Source organism: Entelurus aequoreus, linkage group LG16 (assembly GCF_033978785.1).
Source record: "Entelurus aequoreus isolate RoL-2023_Sb linkage group LG16, RoL_Eaeq_v1.1, whole genome shotgun sequence".
NCBI lineage: Eukaryota > Metazoa > Chordata > Actinopteri > Syngnathiformes > Syngnathidae > Entelurus > Entelurus aequoreus.
Window position 1 is genome coordinate 21,636,815 of NC_084746.1, and position 22,442 is coordinate 21,659,256.

The window sequence follows — 22,442 nt, forward strand, 5'->3', positions numbered from 1 at the left end:
CTTGAACCGCGCCAAAGGTGCCACAGTTGATGCAGACCTGTTCAAACAGTTTCAGGCAGAGAGCAGCTATTGGAGGCAGGTGTTACAAAGAGTTGTTGCAGTCATTAAATTCCTTGCAGAAAGGGGCCTTGCATTTAGGGGTAAAAATGAATCGTTAGGGTCTCCTCTCAATGGGAACTACCTTGGTATTCTGGAGGTCCTGGCTGAATTTGATCCCTTTCTAAAGGATCACATCAGAAAGTTTGGGCAGATGGGTCGAGGTAATACCTCATATCTGTCCTCCACCATTTGTGAGGAATTCATTGAATTGATGGGTGCAAAAACCAAACAGGCTATAGCAGATGAACTGCAAGCAAGCAAATACTACTCTATCATTGTGGATTCAACCCCAGATTTATCTCATGTGGACCAATTGACATTCATATTCCGTTTTGTTAGCAAAGAGGGCAGTGTTGTTGAACGCTTTGTGGGTTTTGAGCCCATTACTAGCCATACAGGTGAAAGTTTGGCTAACTGTGTCATGTCTGTGTTGGAAAATCTAGGGTTAGAGCTGTCAAATTGCAGGGGGCAGGCTTATGATAATGCCAGCAACATGTCAGGGAGGTATAATGGGTTGCAGGCTCACTTAAAGAAAAGCAACCCATTAATACACTATATTCCATGTGCAGCTCACTCTTTGAATTTGGTGGGAGTCAACAGCATTGACAGATGTGGAAATGAAGTCTCTAAGTATTTTGACTTGATTCAGTCTATTTACAACTTCACAACTGCATCCACACACCGATGGGACAGGGTATTTGGCAATTCCAACATAGATCTCACACTTAAAGCTTTATCCAACACGCGTTGGAGTTGCCGTGCAGAATCTACCAAAGCACTGTGGCAGAACTACAGTAAAATAAAAGCAGCACTACAGGTTATTTCCACTGATGACACAGAGAAACGAGACACACGAACTGAAGCTGACAGTCTAGTGCGGAAGCTGGATTCACTTGAGATGGCCTTCATGGCAGGCTTTTGGGACACTGTTCTGTCCAGATTTCAGGCCACAAGTCTGCAACTTCAAAAAGCAGACATGGACCTTGGTACAGCAGTTAGATTGCTGGAATCTCTGCGCACCTTTGTTCTCTCCCAAAGAGATCTATTTGATCATTTTGAGCAGAAAGCCTTAAACATGTTGGGTGGCACCCCATCTTACAGGGCTGAACGGACGAGGAAACGTAAAAAGTTTGCTGATGAATCAGCATCCCCAGATGTTGTGCTTGAGGGAAGGCAACTGTTTCAAATAGAGACATTTATTGCCTCTATTGATCAACTGAGTTCAAGCCTTAATCACCGTCTGGAGGCCTACAAACATCTGAACAATTTGTTCAGTGTCCTTTTCTCTTTGGATACAGAGTCCAATGCTTCAGTCCTTCACAAGGCCAAGATTCTCACTGAATCATACCCATCTGACCTCAATGAAAGTCTTGGACAGGAGCTTATACAGTTCAAATCTTTTATACAGCTCAACAACACTGATGAGGAGAGGACCCCTTCAGGACTGCTCAAAACAATAATACATTTTGGACTACAGCCTACGTTTCCTAATACATACATTGCGCTACAGATTTTTCTCACTCTACCGGTCAGTAACTGTGAGGGAGAACGCTCATTCTCTCTTTTGTCAAGAGTAAAAAATGAGCTGCGCACAAGAATGACTCAGAAAAGATTAAATGCGTTATCTCTAATGGCAATTGAGAGTGAGCTGACAAGAGAGTTGGACTTCAATGATGTGGTGGATGATTTTGCAAAATTGAAAGCACGAAAGAAACCCCTTGCTTAAAGGTGCACTGTGTAAGATTTTTAGGTTATTTCCAGAATTCACCCATTCACTAATGTTAGGCTACCTGTTTTCATGAATACTTACCACCACCATAAAATTCTAAGTATCCATTATGACTTGGAGAATTGCACTTTTGCCATTTCTGGGAAGTGTCACCTGGATTGTGAAGATAGGATTGACTTTAGGCAGAAGCTTGGTGCTTTCTCTGGCAAACTGAACCTCAAGCTTCATTCTCTGCAGCTTTGCATTCTTGTGCAGACTTTCATCCACAAGGAACTTTTCAACTTCCCCACTATCGTGAAGGGGCCATCAAAAGATTTCAGTGTGTCCAGCATGTCTAGTCTCTTACTCTCCTTTCTTTGAGCCATCTCTTGTTTCTCATCTGCCCTACTCTCGAATTTTGCCTTCATGAATTTACTCCAGTTGAGTTCAACCTCCCTTTTTGCTTGTGCTGCTGCCTTGAAACCTCTGAAGCTCCTGGCTCTTCTGTAAAATTATTGACCTATTGACTGCGTTCAGTGTGCCCAACTTCTTCAGTTTGTAGTCCACCTTGCCACATTGTCTCTCCATCCCAATGTTGTGCACAGGGGTGCCATCAATGTTACTAGCCTGTTCACTGACAGGGTCCATTGGGAAGGTCTCCTCATCCATCCTCTGCCTGGCCAGGACAGTCTTCAGATGGGGCAGCATGAGATCTGTCAGCTGCTTCACTTCATCCAAGTATTCGGCAGCCACGTCTGACACTGAGTTCAGGACATGTCCAGTGCCTGTCCAGCCACTATAGCATTCTTGGAAATGGGCTATCTTGACCTGCATGCAGCCCTTGTACCATGAACTGGCCTACACCTTTCTTTGTGGTGCTCTCCGATGCATGTTATCATTTTACCTTTCTCCTTCTCCTCAAGCTTAACCACAAATAGATACAGACTTTGAGCCTCAATTTGCTGCACAGCTGCCGTTATGCCAATGTGTTTTCCTAAGATATTATTTTATTTTTAATGATAGAAGGGAGGAAAAGGGGGCAAAAATCATGTCCGATTTAGTTTTTTGGGTGGGTTGGGGGGTTTATTTCATGATAGCTACCAACTTCCAATACATAATATCTCTCAAATGACCCAATGCACCATCACTGAAGTGGGCGTAATCATTTTCAAAAATGTTTATTTTTAGGCCATTTATCCCCTCCCCCTGTGTCTGTGTGAAACCTGTGCTTGTCAGTGTCTGTGTGGTATACCTAATAGTGTGTGTGCAGTATGTGCACTCTTCTGTACAGTACAGTGTGCATGTCTGTTCACAGTATACAGTATTTCTTGCATAGTGCGTGCGTGTGTGTGCGCCCACACGCGCGGGGGGTTGAGGGGCCAAGACCATGTCAGGCCCAGGGGGCCAAAATTTCTTAATCCGCCCCTGTCCGCAGTTACAAAAAGGTTGGGGACCACTGGCGGCAGGGCCTGATTTACTTAGATCCAAATACCACGCACTAAACAGCGTGAGCAATTTATAAAATAGCGTGCACTATTAGTGTGATTTACTAATAGTGCACAATTGTAAAGTGGTGCGGACCGCCTTATTGAAATTAGGATTTTGCGTGTACTATACACGGCATGACTACAGACACTCTCATTAGGCCCTTTTCCACCGGTTCTGGAAACCTCTGGTTCCCGGATCTATAGGTTCCTGTAGAAGTGTGTGGTTTGTTTTTCCACCACCATTTCACTGTTCAAGGTAGTTTATCCAAAACCCAAAACCAGTGAAGTTGCATGGCACGTTGTGTAAATCGTAAATAAAAACAGAATACAATTATTTGCAAATCCTTTTCAACTTATATTCAATTGAATGCACTGCAAAGACAAGATATTTAAAGGCCTACTGAAATGAAATGTTTTTATTTAAACGGGAATAGCAGATACATTCTATGTGTCATACTTGATCATTTTGCGATATTGCCATATTTTTGCTGAAAGGATTTAGTATAGAACAGGGGTCGGCAACCAGCGGCTCCGGAGCCGCATGCGGCTCTTTGATCACTCTGATGCGGCTCAGCTTGTCACCGCCATCCTTGCGCTCTGCTTGTCAAACCTCGGGACACGCCCACGCCCACGGCCGCGCACAAGCTTTATTCTCTCTCTCTCTGTCTCTCTCTGTCTCTCTCTCTCTCTGCCTCTCTCTGTGCAATACAACATAAACCGTTGGCCAACCAAAAAGTAACCACAGAACACTGTACGGGAGAAATTCGGGAGATTTTCAGGAGATACACTGAAATTAGGGAGGGTTGGCAAGTATGAACATGGCACACGCCTCACAGATGAGAGTTTACAATCCTGTGTGAAGATAAAGGTGACGTCATACAGTCCTGATGTGGAGACGCTGTGCGCTGCGGTTCAGGAGCAGAAATCACATTGACCAAGTATGATAAATATTTTAATTTACTATAATTTTGCATATATTCACATTTTTTAATTGTTCAGTGAAATAGACATTTTATTATTCAGGTTGGCAGCTGACTGCACGGTGCCAGTAAAAGGATGACGGCACAGAGAGAGAGGACGGAATTTTTGGTTCTCTGCCAGTGGATAATTTAAGTTCGCCGTTTTGTTTTTTCATTACTACAAGGAGGACTTAAATAGACATTAAATATTTTACTTAACCTTCAACCCGACGTCTTTTTCGGAGTTAAAAACGTTTTGTTGCATGCAGAAATTGTCATTCATTTTCTCTGCAGTCGTTCATTGATTTCATAAATGTAACCCATAATAGTTGTTTATACATAGCACAAAGCAAAAAAACTTTATATGCAGTGTTATTTCATGTTAAATTTCAAAAGAGTTTTGTGGCTCCCATTGTTTTCTTTAATTTGGGAAACGGGTCTGACACGACTTGGTCTCTGGCGTGGTTTGCTCTCCCCAGATGCAAACGAACTGAAGCAAACATGGCGTGGAGGTAAAAACATGATTTTATTCTACACTATCAAAACTCAAAAAAGGTACAAACAAAAGGCGCTCACAGCGGAGGTAAAAAACTTGACTAGGAAAACAAAAGGCGCGCACAATGGCGGAGAACTATGAACATTAAACAAACAAAAACTTACGTGACAAGGAACTGTGAACATGGCATGAATGTGTGATGTCGCCAGGACGAACAACAGAAACAAAAAAGCCTATATAGTGACATGATAAGTGAAAACAGGTGCGTGACTAACTGTGAACAGGTGCGTGACATGACAATGTGAAAACGTGAGACAGGTGTGTGTGAGTCCAAACGTGGAACAGGTGAAACTAATGAGTAACCATGGAAACAAAACAAAACCAGGAAGTGAAACCAGGAACTAAGGAAGTGTCCAAAAAACAAAACAGCACATGGCCAAACAAAAACATGAACACAGACATGACAGGGTCAAAATGGCTCTTTGAGTGGTAAAGGTTGCCGACCCCTGGTATAGAACAACGACGATAAAGATCGCAACTTTTGGTATCTGATAAAAACAACCCTTGCCCCTACCGGAAGTAGCGTGACGTCACAGGCTGAAGGATTCCTCACAATTCCCCGTTGTTTACAATGGAGCGAGAGACATTGGGACAGAGAAAGCGACGATTACCCCATTAATTTGAGCGAGGATGAAAGATTCGTTGATGAGGAACGTTAGATTGCTAGAATGCAGTGCAAGACATATCTATTTTCGCTCTGACCGTAACTTAGGTACAAGCTGGCTCATTGGATTTCACACTCTCTCCTTTTTCTATTGTGGATCACGGATTTGTATTTTAAACCACCTCGGATACTATATCCTCTTGAAAATGAGAGTCGAGAAAGCGAAATGGACATTCACAGTGACTTTTATCTCCACAACAATACATCGACGAAACACTTTAGCTACAGAGCTAACGTGATAGCATCAGGCTAAAATGCAGATAGAAACAACATTTTAAAAAACCCTGACTGGAAGGATAGACAGAAGATCAACAATACTATTAAACCATGAACATGTAAATACACGGTTAATAATTTTCAGCTTGGCGAAGCTAAAAAAATAGAAGCTAACTTAGCTACGGAGCGGCAGCGGTGGCGGGCGTTGTAGCTTTCGACGACACCCCGGCCGCCATCAGAGTCGGCAAGAAACATATATTTCCCCAAAGTTACGTACGTGACATGCACATATCGACACGCACGTACGGGCAAGCGATCAAATGTTTGGAAGCCAAAGCTGTACTCACGGTAGTGCGTCTGCTATCCAGATCAAACACAACCTCCTGGTGTTGCTGTAGTCCGCCGCTAATACACCAATCGCACCTACAACTTTCTTATTTGCAGTCTCCATTGTCCATTAAACAAATTGCAAAAGATTCACCAACACAGATGTCCAGAATACTGTGGAATTTTGTCGAAGAAAATAAGCTTTGTGTATTGTGTCCAATAGGGTCCAAACACTTCCGTTGACCTCGTGACGTCACACGCATACGTCATCCTCCAAAGGCGTTTTAAACCGGAAGTTTAGCGGGAAATTTAAAATTGCACTTTATAAGTTAACCCGGCCGTATTGGCATGTGTTGCAATGTTAAGATTTCATCATTGATATATAAACTATCAGACTGCGTGGTCGGTAGTAGTGGGTTTCAGTAGGGCTTTAATGTTCCAACTAAGAAACTTTTTTTTTTTTGCAAATCATTAACTTAGAATTTAATGGCAGCAACACTTTGCAAAAAGGTTGGCACAGGGGCATTTTTACCACTGTGTTACATGGCCTTTCCTTTTAACAACCCTCAAACATTTGGGAACTGAGGAGACCAATTTTTGAAGCTTTTCAGGTGGAATTCTTTCCCATTCTTGCTTGATGTACAGCTTAAGTTGTTCAAAAGTCCGCGGTCTCTGTTGTCGTAATTTAGGCTTCATATTAAGCCAAACATTTTCAATTGGAGACAGGTCTGGACTACAGGCAGGCCAGTCTAGTACTATGAAGCTACGCTGTTGTAAAACGTGGCTTGGCATTGTCTTGCTGAACCAAGCAGGGGCGTCCATGATAACGTTGCTTGGATGGCAACATATGTTGCTCCAAAACCTGTATGTACCTTTCAGCATTAATGGTGCCTTCACAGATGTGTAAGTTACCCATGCCTTGGGCACTAATACACCCCCATACCATCACAGATGCTGGCTTTTGAACTTTGCGCCTATAACAATCTGGATGGTTCTTTTTCTCTTTGTTCCAGAGGACACGTCCACAGTTTCCCAAACAAATTTGAAGTGTGGACTCGTCGGACCACAAAACACTTTTCCACTTTGCATCAGTCCCTCTTAAATGAGCTCGGGCCCAGCGAAGCCGGCGGCGGTTCTGGGTGTTGTTGATAAATGGCTTTCGCTTTGCATAGTAGAGTTTTAACATGCACTAACAGGTGTAGCGACAAACTGTAGTTACTAAAAATGGTTTTCTGAAGTGTTCCTGAGCCCATGTGGTGATATCCTTTACCCACTGATGTCGCTTTTTGATGCAGTACCGCCTGAGGGATCAAGACACGGGCATTCAATGTTACGTGCAGTGATTTCTACAGATTCTCTGAACCTTTTGATATTACATACTGTAGATGGTGAAATCCCTAAATTCCTTGCAATAGCTCTTGAGAAATGTTGTTCTTAAACAATTTGCTCAGACGTTTGTTCACAAAGTGGTGACCCTCGCCCCATCCTTGTTTGTGAATGACTGAGCCTTTCATGGAAGCTGCTTTTATACCCAATCATGGCACCCACCTCTTCCCAATTAGCCTGTTCACCTGTGGGATGTTCCAAATAAGTCTTTGATGAGCATTCCTCAACTTTCTCAGTCTTTTTTGCCACTTGTGCCAGCTTTTTTGAAACATATTGCAGGCATCAAATTCCAAATAAACTAATATTCGCAAAAAAATAAAGCTTTCCAGCTCGAACGTTAAGTGTCTTGTCTTTGCAGTCTATTCAATTGAATGTAGGTTGGAAAGGTTCTGCAAATCATTGTATTCTGTTTTTATTTACGATTTACACAATGTGCCAACTTCACTGGTTTTGGGTTTTGTATATTAATGCACACAACTTTCATGCAAATGACAAAGCAGCAGATGAGCATACAAATAGAAGAATGTCAGTGTTGAGAAGACCTTTGTGTATTATTCTCATCATCAATAGAAAACAGTCTGGGTATAAACTGGGTAACACATGGCACACTGACAAAGCTTAACCTATAGTTACTATAACAATCTACAAGGTTAATGTAGGTTGCTTCTCTTTCTCCCCCTCCATTTTTCTGCATTATTTCGTATCTCAAGTTATCATTATGTATATGTATTGTTGCATTTGAACAACTGTATTGTTGATAATAAAGGTAAAGTATTGGTATTGTTCATTATCAATAGCGCTATTTCTTTTGGTATTTGTATTGCTCCATTTGTAGTGTAATAATGCTCATTGTCATTTCTGTATTAGTTTTTATTTTCGCTAACTGCTTATTTGCTATTACTTTTACCATCATATCTGTACATGTCGTATTTGCTGATGTTGCTCTATTGTTGTTGTTGTTGTTTTTGTCTCTCTGTCTAATCCCCCTCTTGTCCCCACAATTTCCCCCTCTGTCTTCCTTTTTTTCCTCTTTCTATCCCCTCCTGCTCCGGCCCGGCTGCACCAAATGATAACATAAATACATTTAATAAAGTCAAATACAAATAAGGCAACAAGAGAAGTATCGATATGGGCATCTACATCAACTATATGATTTGCTTGAGAAGCTGGACAGGACAAAAAAGAAAAGAAAAAAGAAAACAGTCAACTATCATATTTTGTGAGTTTTGGGGAAAAGGGGAAAGTTGTCACATATTACATGAATGAAAATTGTTTTATTGCATCTGTTCCAAGGAATATTTCGCATTACAATCATGAGCAATAATAATAATAACAATAATAACCCAACATAATACAGTCAAGTATGAATTCACAACAAAGTCACTTTGATTCACTTGTTTTCTTGATTGGAAATAAGAAAAACATTTCTACGTCTGAATTTCAGACCAAGTTGGAGTACCTGAAGAAAACTAAACAGACAAAAATCATACAGTAGATACGTACTTTGTGATGCAATGCTTTCATTATCAACATTGACGGAGCAAATTCGAACACCTCAGCTCACCTTCACAAACCTTACTTCTTATCCCAAAGAGCGAGAGTAAGTAAATGGTTTTTGATGCGAAATTGAAATTCTGGGAAAAACCTGAATGGAATAATATGGAAAGTAGATGTTTTCATGTTGAAATGATTGTGATCATTTTAAAAGATAACAGGAATTTTGGGGGTTTGAATCAATCACATAAATTTTTAGGGTGCTGCAAAACATTTAAATAGTGGGAAACATTTAAATTTTAAGACTAAGGATAGTCGTTCATGTTTTAATGCTGGAATGCTTAGAATGGGCTGAACATTTGTGGAATATGAATTATTTGGATGAACTTTGTGCTTGGAAAATGTCAAATTTGAGGTCAATTCTTGGGATTTGCAGGACTGTTAGTGTAATTAAACTGAATGTGTTTTCATTTAAAGGAAATGACATTACCTTCAGTTTGGGTGCTGGAAAAATGTTGATTTTGAGAATATGCTGTTTGAATATGTTGGAGAATTGTCACGTTAAAATGTTGCTATTTAACATTTGTAAGAAGAAGAATATTCATAAAGGTTGATTCCAGACGTCACGCAGTTTTGTCTTTATTGGTTTGACCCTCAGTTTTGTCGGGTAACCAGCTGAAGCGGTACGGTTCTCGTGGGACCAGCAGATCCACGTCGAGTCTCTTCTGTTCTTTCTCGCTGTCGACCGTGCGATACCCGATCATGGACATGGCGCCCTGACACACTTCCTGCACGCGCTTGACCTTGCTGTGCGTCAGCGTGCTGCGCCAGGCCTGCGACACTTCGGCGGCGTTTCTCGACGTGATCTTGAAGGCTTCTCGGCCGGAACCTTTCCCTTTCCCGTGGGTCAGCTGGTGAATCCACTCCCTCAGCTGCGTCGTCATGTCCAGGCCTACAAAGTCGTACATGGCGCTGACCTCCGCCAGGGGGTCTCGGGCCACATCCTCGTAACGCACCATTTTGTAGCGGCCTTTCAGAAAGGGCGGCGGCTGGCGGTGGGCTTTTTCCAGCATGCGCTGGTGACTGCGGCAGATCTCCTGCATGACTTGGAACTGCACGTCGGCGTTTGCCACGTTCCTGTGCTCCAAGACCAGCGCGTTGTCGCCGGCCAAAAACGGGGCCGACTCCTCTCTGGACCGCAGCACGGCCCGAGGATCCCGGACCAGATGGATGATGCGAAGGTCGAGGCTGGGGTCCTGAAAGAGAGGGTAGAGGGACTCCAGTTCAAAGAAGCGCACTTCCTTCAAGACCACGTGGCTGTAGGACGCGCAGGCCGCCTGCACATCCTGGAGACTTCTGCCGCCACAAGAACGATAGCACTGTGTCTGATTGCTTAACGCTCCTCGCACGGTCAGCGGGCAGATGGGCGGCGAGCACAGCGCCCGACTGTGACTCCACATGAACAAGGAGACGTTGCGAAACTGCGGCAGGTAGGCCTCCATCACCGACAGGTCGCACTGGAACAGGCTGCGCGTCAGGTCTCGCACGGCCATCCGCAGCGCACGGGCGCCGGCGTGCTTGAGCTGGGTCCAGACGTGCCAGGCGGGCTCCATGAGGTAGAAGACAGACGGGTGCTGACTGAACACCTGACCCACGAAGGAGGAACCCGACCTCCATGACGACAGCAGCAGCACGTGAACTTTGCCCTCAGTGGGGTCGGAGCCGCAGGGGCCGCTGAGCTGGACATACCAACCGCAGAACAGGAGCACCGCTGCCCCCTGCAGGATCACCAGAAGAACCACAGTGCTGACTTTCACTCTTAGGGGCATCCTCAAGTTTTGGGAATTGATTCTGATGGACGTCGTCTTCTTTTCTCTGTCAAAGACAATACGTGAGAAGTTATTTCTTTCTTCAAAAACACGCAATTTTCATCTGAACTAAATGTAAAACCCCAAAAAGAAACAAGAAACACGACTTCATTGGCTTCAGTTACCATAATCTTTAGATGAATATTAGAAATGATGATGTCACCACAACATTGAAATATAGCTTCAACTAATTGTACTCCTTCAGTTCAGTTTCAGTTTATTCTGAACATGCACAAGATACAATGTAATGCATCACATATTATCAGTTGTTTCATAACAGCACGTCCGAAAAGGAGTAGGAAGAATCTGAGCTTATTTAATTCTACTCCTTTCATACCATAGCAATTTTGTCCCATTCCCTTGTTCTCTGTAGCAGAACAGGGAATAAATAAATAATATACCATAGTAAGTAAACAAATATTAAATACATAAATAATCTTTATCTCAAAATTTAAAAAAAAGGGTTCAAGGTGTTCATCATAATTCTTGTTCTGTGAACTTTGTGAACACTTGTAGTTTGAACAGTCTCTTAAACTGGATCATATTGGTGCTTTGTTGGATTTCTTTGGTTAATCCATTCCATAATATAATTCCACATACTGATATGCTAAAGGTTTTAAGTGTTGTACGAGCATACAAATGTTATATATATAGTTCTCCTCTTTTGTTGAGAAGAATTGTTGTACATTCTTGGCTAGCAGGTTATAGTTTGCTTTGTACATCATTTTAGCTGTTTGCAAATGCACCAAATTGTGGAATTTCAATAATTGTGATTAATAAATAAAGGGTTTGTATGTTCTCTATATCCAACGTTATGTATTATTCTAATTGATCTTTTTTGTAAGAGCGTTAGTGAATGAAGCGCACATTTGTAGTTGTTTCCCCATATTTCTACACAATAACTCAGATATGGTAACACTAGCGAGCAGTAGAGAATATGAAGTGATTTTTGATCTAGAACATGTTTTGTTTTATTCATTATTGACTTGTTTCTTGCTACTTTATGTTGTATATTTTTTACATGAGATTTCCAGTTCAATTTATCATCTGTTATTACACCCAAAAATGTCTTTTCTTTTACCCTTTCATTGTTTACTCCGATGTCTTCAGAGGAAGACATCGTGCATGTCGCCTACTTGCGACTATTTTGACGGTGGACTAGTCCGACTATCTGAGTCACGAGTCCACTCATCAGATTATGAGGCATATTCAATGGATCTAATTCAGCCATCGTTTTTTCAATTCAGATTGAGATATTTTTTATGCATGTGCTACTGTAACTCACAATAAAGATGACTACTTAATTTATAAACATTAATTTATACTTCAACTATGCTACTTTTACAAAAATGACAACTTAAAAAGCAAAGACATGAAAAGTGCAGATAAAAAATTTTTTTTTCATGTACTGGAAGAGTCAAAATAGCAGCAAAACAACAACAATACATCAGCTAACTCCTTCAAATTGAGCATTGTGTGATGTTAACGTGTTTAGAAAGATGCACACACATTATTATTATTTACCTTAATAATTGTGAGTGTGTGTGTGTGTGTGTGTGTGTGTGTGTGTGTGTGATTGTCGTTTGTTTCTTCTCTGCACTGTTTCACACCTAAAATACCAACAGATACCGTATATTCCAGACCATAGGGCGCACCGGATTATAAAGCGCACTGCCTATTCAGGTCTTTTTTCATACAAAAGGCGCAACGGATTATAAGGCCCATTAAAGGGGTCATACGATTTTTTTCTAAATGTAAAACACTACCTTGTGGTCTACATAACATGTAATGGTGGTACTTTGGTCAAAATGTTGCATAGATTATGTTTTACAGATCATCTTCAAGTTGCTTTCTGACAGTCGCTTCAGTAGGCGCTGTTTTGTGGGTGGTCTTATTTACATAGCTCAACTTCGGCAGTGTCTTCTCCCCGTCATCTTTGTTGTAGCGTGCAAGGACGGCAGTGGAAGAAGTGTCAAAAGATGGAGCTAACTGTTTTAATGACATTCAGACTTTACTTAAATCAATAACGGAGCAGCATCTCCTCATCTGTGGCTCACTAGTGCAATAACAACGCAGGAAATGTGTCCCGTGAAAAACCATGCAACTGGAACTCTCTAATAACTAAAGTTCCTTGGGTGAATAATGTAAACTCACTACACCGGTATGTTTTAGCGCTTTCATGGCAAGTTTACTGACAGATATAAGTTAGAACTTTACACTACTTTATATTAGAAATGGCAACAGCAGAGGATGAATGTCCCATAACAAGAAGATAGAGAAAAAAAAGAAGCTTATCGACAATGGAATGCAATGGCGGACGGGCACAAATTTTCAGGATATATGCAAATCTCAAATACAGATCAGCAGGTACCAGAAGGTAAGAAAAGTTTATTTTGCATAATATTGCGAAACAAAACCCCAGATAATATGTCTCCTAATAGGTGCCGTTTTGCGGTCACACACACCATAATAATATTTGTATGTTGAAGTACAGGACATCTGACTACGGTAGCCGCATTGCGCCGACAATGGAAATGATCAGCTGGACTCTCGACGCAATTGACAAAATATTTTCGACGAGGAAAAGAGGTTCGGGGGAGCCTGGCTGCCCCGATGGAACCATTTCTGCGGGGTACGTGAGAGATTCCTGGGATAAATGGAGAATCATGTGCCTCTCAGTCCTTTCCATCGAGGACGTGGAAGACATCTACCTATTTGGAACCGTAATCGCGGGGCACCTGTTGATTGGGCTGGGCATTGCTCTGGTGTATCGTCAAATTCGTAAGACGATGGCAGCCACTCGAGGAGCCCAAAGGCTGTTGGTCGCAATGGAAGGTTTGGGTCGGGCTGTGGTATCACAGTCTGCGGCGATTTCTAAACTGAATCGCAAGATGGATCACATCATGGAGAAGCTTGCTGAAAAGGAAAAATTTAATATGAGAGCAGCCAGCATGGACGAATAGAACAGACAAGTCATTGTATTGTCTGCTCGCAGAAAACAAACATCCTAATCTACGATTTGACTCCCTCGAATGGCCTTGGCGCTGTGAACAACAGGAACAGGCTGTTCTGAAAACACCCCCTCCCCCGCCCCACGCCTTCACCACCGCTTGTTTCCCCTCGGGGTGATGGACGGCTGGCAGCACTTCATAGCAGCTGTCGCCCTCCAGGGCCCCAAGTCCCTGCCCCTCTGTTGCGAGTTGTCGTGATTAAATGTAACGTGTTTATGTGTGCATTACATGGAGGTTTTTTTCCCACTCCAGACTAGGCCCCCTTTGGAGCCCAGTCTAGATTGTATTTTTTTACTCATCTTCTTCACCAGCGTTTTACCTTTTTCTTATCTTTTACGGGGCGCCTTTGGCGACCCATCAGTGTTCCTGTTCTGTAACCCTGTACACTGTTTGTTTGTCTAATTTTGAACGGGTTTGTGCTGAAAACATAGTTTCGTTGTACTTGTGCAATGACAATGAAGTCCTATCCTATCCTATAACCACGCTGAATATTTCTGATGTTAAGAGTTGTGTTTAGTAGAAATGTTTGGGAAGCTGTGACGCGTCAGAGGTTCTTTAGACAGACGTTTATTCATCTTAGTGTGTGTGTGTGTGTTTTAGTGTGTGTGTTTGCGCAGGGAGCGTGACAGTTTGACATTAACTGTCAAAAAAAAAAATGGAATCCATTGATAGATGCTACATTATGTATGGTTTTCTATTAAATAGTCACCTAGTTCAAATAGTACGGTCCAGATATTTTGAATGTTTTGATAGTACCAGGATGTTCAAACACACGCCCTTCTGTTGTGGTCGCACTCTTCTTCTCTTCCACTCAAGCAGTCGAGACAACAATGTTCATTTTGATTTTTCATAGTTAATACAGAGTAGCATTATGGTCCTTTGATCCTCATCTCAATGAATGTTTGCAGGTGTCTCAATTGATCAGAATACATTTGATGGTTTTCTGGAAGTGTCATTTTTTTACATGTGGTGTACACTGCATTCAAACTTCAAGTGCAACATGTGTTTTATTTTCCAGGGGCGCTGGACTTGTTGCTTGGATTTATATGACATCACGTCCTGCTCATTAAATATGCGTGGTGGTCAAGCCAGCGTCTGTTCTCAACAGAGTACTAGGCGCCATTTAGCCTTTCTCGAAGAAACACGGCAAATGCTTGCGTTGTTTGCGGCTCAAAAATGATTAAAAAAATTGAAATTAAATTTTTTTTTTAGAAAGGTAATCAAGGCGGAAGGAAGAGTGTAAGATTTTACGAAAGACAAGAAAAGTGGCACACACTCCAAAGAACGCGCGAGTTTGAAGTGATCACTTTGTTAAAGGTTTGTTTGATATACTTCTAACATTTATTTCCCATTTAAGTATTTTCTTGATATTATTTGTATATGATATTGTTTCGGAGTTCTTAAAAAAGCATTCTTGCTACGACTGTTTTGTAAACCACCATCCCCATCCATCCGTCCATTTTCTACTGTTTGTTCCTTTCGGGGTCGCTCGGCGAGTCTCGATAAAGTAAATAAAATGTGAGCAAAACCGAAAAAATTTAAAGGGGAACTGCACTTTCTTTGGATATTTGTTTGTTTATTTGTTCACAACCATTATGAGAGCTATGACAATGGATGTTTTTTTGTTTTGCATTCTAAATTATAGATAAATGCGATCAAAAGTCAGCTTACAATGGAGCTTTTGGGAGCCGCGCAATTCTGCCTATGAAGCCCTTAAAAAAAACATCCAAGTGTGGTGTTCGGGTCTGTGGGACCCGTTTTCGATTTTTATTAAAAGAAAAATGATACAATTAATTAATTTTTCAAACTGACACTCACTGGCTTTGGCTCATTTTCTGTGAAGAACATATATCAGAATACATATTTAATTACCACACACCATACACCCCCCCTACACATTTCTATTACATATAAGATGTCCGGGTGTGAAAATTAATATCCTGTGTACCACACTCACACACACACAATCACCCACCCACCCCCCCCCCCCACACACACACACACACACACACACACACACACACACACACACACACACAGAGCAGGCCTAGACAGGAGGAGGACAGAGTGTAGGTACACAGAACATCAGAGGGTCAAATGTGCGAGAAAATGAGAGCAGAGTGTTGACAAACAATGTTGCAACCTTGTGTGGGAACCGCAAGTGCGGAAACACAAAAGAAGAATCCCTGTGGGATGCAGTAACTGGCAGAGAAATGTCCATGCAACGTTCATATTGTTGTTACTCAGCCAGTGTTTGAGGGTCTGATGTATGCGGCGCATACATTTAAAAAGCAGCATCGCAACATTTGCTTTTTTTCTCCTTCACTACTGATTTCTGCTCACTGCAGACTTTATGAGAGGCAAGAAACATAATAAAATATCACTTACTGTACAAGGTCTGCTGTCATTAGGATGCCGACTGATAGGATGTTCATGTATTCCCATAAAAATGAAGAATGTCTCATAATTAGTATTTTCGTGTCGATCTCGCCATTTCCAGGTTCTGAATGGCTGTCAAAGTGTGCAAACTTGTTGAATTACCTCCTCAGACGTCTTCTGTCCAGGTGAGATGCATGATTTATGATCTACAATACACTTCCAGGGAGCAAGGAAGCGAGGAAGCAGCAGACCACTTGATGATGTAAACAGAGACACACGCTAGTGATCACATCACCGCTATAAATAGTTTGTCTGTGTTAGCGCTTAAAATAACGATATCACTAATACTTGGTTGATATTCAAGTCACAAATGGAGTATTGTTGGCAAATTTTGGATGGTTATTTATTGTATTTTATGGGCGGAATAGAGGACCTCCCACTGGCTCTGCTGTAAGCAGACTTTTATTTATTTTATTTAATAAATAGAATGCATAAAAAAATAAAAATGTCATCATGTCTTTCATAATGATTGGCAAAATTCCCCCAAAAAGTGCAGAAGCTTATGTCTGGGAAGACATATTCTGGGAAGACAGATATTCCTTGAGATCACTCGACAAATCTTTTTTTGATAAAGTATAGGGATCTATTCAATTGCTTGTATCTGCTTTTTGCAGGAAGATCTAGGACCCTTGCTTGCTGCACAACAAGCTGACTATCACTGTTTTTCACTTCGGGGAAGAAGTCACATGACGGAAATACAAGCAGTTGCAGCCTCAGAGGCGCGTAGGAACAAAAGCACTTAAGTCAATGGGAGAATACACAGAAGGTCAGATTTAATAAGGAAAGCCCACAAGTAGAGTGGATAAACAAGCTGCCTCTATATTCAAGCTATTATCATGTATATCTAATTTATAACACCAAAAGACAAATAGATAGATATGAACAAAATAGTATCAATCTCACAAACCAGTCAAGTAATCGGTGACGTAGCGTTAGGAACCACAGATCCCTTCCCTACCAACAACAATGCTAATCAAGCAGACTTTGTGAGAGCCAACAACGATTACTTTGAGAAAATGTATGATCCACAACCTTATATTTTTGAGCCAGTACACAAAGTGGATGAGCAATAAGTTTTAGAAGCCAAGTAATGGATGCAGCTTTGTTGAGACACTAGCATCCGCAGCATTGCCAGGTGATAAACATACTAATTAGTTAGTATAATAAGCCATAAAAAACCATAAGAAAACAGTGTAATAATTCCACTCTCGCTGAGATGCCGGCCCACGGGACGCTCACATAATTCTGTTTATATGAAGATTCAATTGCAATCCTCACGAAAGGTAAAAAAAAATTAGTATTTTTGTGTCTTTTTCGACACCTGAGGGATGTGAAAGTCGACCAGCCTTTCAGTCCATGGCCACATTTGTCTACTACCAGGTAGGGTTGTACATAGGGCTGCAACAACTAATCGATTAAATCGATTATATAAATAGTTGGCGATTAATTTAGTCATCGATTCGTTGGATCTATGCTATGCGCATTCGCAGAGGCAATAATTTATTTTTTTAATAAACCTTTATAAACTGCAACATGTAAAAACAGCTGAGAAACAATAATCAAAAAAAGTATGGTGCCAGTATGCTGGTTTTTTTCCCCAATAAAATACTGGAAAGGATAGAAATTTATTTTGTCTCTTTTATCCGATTAATCGAAGTAATAATCGACAGATTAATCGATTATCAAATTAATCGTTAGTTGCAGCCCTAGTTGTACAGTATACTTGTAATAGTATAGCATCGTGGTACTAATTAATCCAAAACGGTACTATACTCTGAAAAGTACAGGTTCGCCCAATTTTTTTTTTGTTTACAGGCATGACAGCACGGTCGTCATGTCGTGACATTGCTGGTTTTACGAGCAGAGGAGCATGTTCGGCAGCGCACACACACGGAGTACTTACAAGCAGACACGGTGTGTAGACAGAAAAGGGAGAACGGACGCATTTTGGCCTAAAAACTGACGATAAGTTGAAGTTATAACACTGAAACGCCCTCAGGAAGAGGTGCTTTAAAACATGGGTAGCTAGTTAGCGGCTATAGTCCATCCGTAATCGGCAGTGTTTTAGCTACTTCTAAATCACTAATCCTCGCCTCCATGGCGACAAATAAAGTATGTTTCTTACAAGTATTATCCCTGCAGGACGAGGAATAGCTAAACATGCTTCACTACACACCGTAGCTCACCGGCGACAATGTATACAAACGCCACTGGTGGATCTACACCTAACATCCACTGTAATGATACCAAGAACAGGAGCGTATCTCGTCGATACTACTATGATTACATCCACATGAGGACTTTGAATATGACCAATGTATGTTGTAACTACTTGGTATCGGATTGATACCTAAATTTGTGGTATCATCCAAAACTAATGTAAAGCATCCAAACAACAGAAAAATAAGTGATTAGTACAATTTAACAGAAGTGTAGATAGAACATGTTGAAAGAGAAAGTAAGCAGATATTAACAGTATTGAACAAGTAGATTTATAATTAATTTTCTACCACTTGTCCTTAATAATTTTGACAAAATAATAGAATAATAAATGACACAATATGTTACTGCATACGTCAGCAGACTTAATTAGGAGCCTTTGTTTGCTTACTTATTAATAAAAGACAAGTTGTCTTGTATGTTCACTATTTTATCTAAGGACAAAATTGCAATAAGAAACATATGTTTAATGTACTCTAAGATTTTTTGTTAAAATAAAGCCAATAATGCCATTTTTGTGGTCCCCTTTATTTAGAAAAGTAACGAAAAGTATCAAAATACATACTTTTATAAAATTTTTTTTTACGATTTTAAAGATGGTAAAAAAAAACGCTTGGAAGATGCAGCTAATGCCTGGTTCACACCAACGGCGCTTGCCGCGCTTTAAAGCGGCGAGCAAAGCGCCGTCATTTTTGTCAATTTTTCCACGAATATCCCGATCTCCGAAGTAATGTTATGCTTTGATACGCTCTGAAACTAATTAGTTGCCGCTTTGTTACCGTTCCTCACGATTTGATGCCGCTTTGATACGCTTTAAATCACGCTTTGATACGTTTTATTACGCTTTATTGAACTTTATTACGCTTTGATGCGATCCTGACGCTTTAAATCAGGCTCTCACACGATTATCAAGCTCTGTTGTGCATTGTTACAACAAAAATAAGAAAAAAATGTGAAAAACTCAGTATACTATTTTCCACACATTTTTTATATTCATTTATTTTTTTTATTTCTCTTTTTTTTCATTATATTATGTTTTATATCTTCATTTCTTTTATTTCTTTGTCATCTTAATAAATATCTATCTTTCATTTCTTATGCTAGTTGACAATAATAAAAGGCATTTCTTTTAAACGTAACATATTCTCTTTATTATTAACATTTTCATACAGAAAAATTATAGACAGTAATGTTAAACTGCAACATCAAACAGCAGAAGTACAGAAACAATGATCATCGTATAAAAAAGGCAATGATGCAAAAGAGAATGGATTTGTAATCCTGTGTTGGTTTTACATAAAGTTTCAATGTCACTAGTCAACATCACAGTCACTTCCTATTGCGCTTTGAACCAAGATCTGTTAAGCTTTCCTACGCTTTGAGTCAAGCTTTGCTGAGCTTTGTCAGGCTTTGTCACGCTTTGATACGCTCTCGGCGCTTTATTCCATTCTTGACAGAGCGCCGAATTTTTAAAAACCGTTTAAAAATTTTTGGCGAACTTGCCGCATGTCCCGCTTCACTACAAGCTTTCCCACGATCCATTACGACCCTCACGCTTTAATCAGGCTTTGTTACGCTTTAACGCCGCTTTGCATGCCGCTTTAAAGCGCCGTCAAAGCGCCATTGGTGTGAACGTAGCATAATGGGAGTCACCGTTGTAGCCTTCAAAGCCTTCTCAAACAACTTCAAAACCCTCCATCAACATTTTATATACACACTGCAACGCGACTCGAAGCTGCAAATGTGGAATTTGGAGACAAGCTATTTCGACATAAATGGCGTCCTCACCCCAAATACACCAGAAAAAACGTTCACTACGAGCTGGACCAAAGAGACAACTGTCCATCGAGTGAGTCACACTTTCTAGTGATCATGATACACGCAACACTTCATGCGTGTATCATGACAAAGACAGCTTACATTGTCTGGCCAGCTGTGTACAAACAAAACATGAAATGTGGGCTATCTCATCCATCCATCTTCTTCCGCGTATCCAACGTTGGGTCGCGGGGGCAGCAGCCTAAGCAGGGAAGCCCAGACTTCCCTCTCCCCAGCCACTTCGTCCAGCTCGTCCCGGGGGATCCTGAGGCGTTCCCAGGCCAGCTGGGAGACAGTCTTCCCAACGTGTCCTGGGTCTTCCCCGTGGCCTCCCACCAGTCGGACGTGCCCTAAACACCTCCCGAGGTCAGGATGCCGTCCTTACCAGATTGGTGTCTTATCACATTGTGTTGTGCATTACAAACTCAATCGCGTTTCGTAGACGTAGTAGCTAGCTTATCTCTTGCTGTAGTTAGCTTTTATGGCTAATACCGAAGCATGCCGATTTGTTACTACGATAGAAAAACAGTTCCTCAACGTTCGCTTTTATAATACCAACGTCGCTACAGTTTGGTTATTATACAGGTTAGGGAACGTAAATAAAGTATTTTTGGCGGTTTTTGAATGCATTATTAAAGTGATTTAGAGGTAGAATTGATTGCTCCCAGTAGCTGCATTGCTAGTGAGGTGAATTATACCGTGTACCATTCTCTTATATGATTGTGAACTAGCATGTATTTGTATTGGTCACAGAATCCTTCAGAGGATTGTCCTATTAAGGAAATATGCCCTTAGATAGCTTCGAGTGCAGATGTCCATCACAAGCTATCCAGAGAGTGGAGGCTCTTGCCCCCAGGACATTAGGTAACTTAAAGAATAGCAGCAGTTGGATTTTAGGAGAAAGTGTAAAGACATTCGCAACATCTGGTAGGAAGCCCTCACATGTAGGAGTAGAGGATAGGCTCGATAGATTGACTGGCCAAGCAACACATTGGGCTTTGTCCAGACTGGCCGACTCCAAGTCTAGAGTTACGAAGAGTGGGGCTCTTAGTGTAAAAGGTATTTAAGGACAGTGGTCCGAGAGTACAGCAGTAAAGTAATCAGGCCCATACTCTTTCTCCTGGAAGCTGCAGTTCCAGTCTGAGGGTCGCTGAAACAAATAAAGCTTTTTGTTCGACAATTCTTCGTTGGCGTGTTCTTGGCTCATCACTAGGGATGTCCGATAATGGCTTTTTTGCCGATATCCGATATTCCGATATTGTCCAACTCTTAATTACCGATATCAACCGATATTGATATATACAGTCGTGGAATTAACACATTATTATGCCTAATTTGGACAACAAGGTAGGTGAAGATAAGGTCCTTTTAAAAAAATGTATTAAATAAAATAAGATAAATAAATTAAAAACATTTTGTTGAATAAAAAAGAAAGTAAAACAATCTAAAAACAGTTACATAGAAACTAGTAAATAATGAAAATAAGTCAAATAAACTGTTAAAGGTTAGTACTATTAGTGGACCAGCAGCACGCACAATCATGTGTGCTTACGGACTGTATCCCTTGCAGACTGTATTGTTATATATTGATATATAATGTAGGAACCAGAATATTAATAACAGACAGAAACAACCCTTTTGTGTGAATGAGTGTAAATGAGTGTAAATGGGGGAGGGAGGTTTTTTGGGTTGGTGCACTAATTGTAAGTGTATCTTGTGTTTTTTTTTTGTTGATTTAATAAAATAAAATAAAAAAAATAAAAATGATACTGATAATGAAAATAAATAATTCCGATATTACATTTTAAAGCATTTATCGGCCTGCCGATATTATCGGACATCTCTACTCATCACCCATCACACAGTTACTCTGTCCTGAGAGAGTGGCACGACCATCAAATATACAACACTAGCTACCTAGAGCAAGCCGATTTTTATATGTTAAAATGCAACCAAATCAAAAACCTTTTGTCTACTCGTCTCTCATAATGATTGTAAACAATAGGCAAAATTCCAAAATAAGAGCAGTTCCCCTCTGTCAGCCAGCAGACCATCTGGAACCAAGGTTTGTACTTCAGAGCCCTTGCTATTTTTTAAATGTTTGCTTGCTAGCAAAATACGACATGATGGCCACACACTGAAAGACGGAAATAAAAGTATGGACGTGATGTTAGCTCTACTACAGCAGTG

At 40.9% G+C, this 22,442-nt stretch overlaps 2 protein-coding genes across 2 annotated transcripts in view; both read right to left on the minus strand.

Annotated features, from left to right (window-relative positions):
• adat1 (adenosine deaminase tRNA specific 1) overlaps positions 1–22,442 on the minus strand; it is a 249,004-nt gene that overhangs the window by 53,669 nt on the left and 172,893 nt on the right. The gene's annotated exons all lie outside the window — the stretch shown is intronic.
• Positions 8,649–22,442, minus strand: part of chst6 (carbohydrate sulfotransferase 6) — an 80,532-nt gene continuing 66,738 nt past the window's right edge. Inside the window, exon 2 of the mRNA XM_062023474.1 lies at positions 8,649–10,771. Coding sequence (XP_061879458.1) covers positions 9,520–10,725 — 1,206 coding nt within the window. The 5' untranslated portion in view covers positions 10,726–10,771 and the 3' untranslated portion in view covers positions 8,649–9,519. The remainder of the gene's footprint in view (positions 10,772–22,442) is intronic.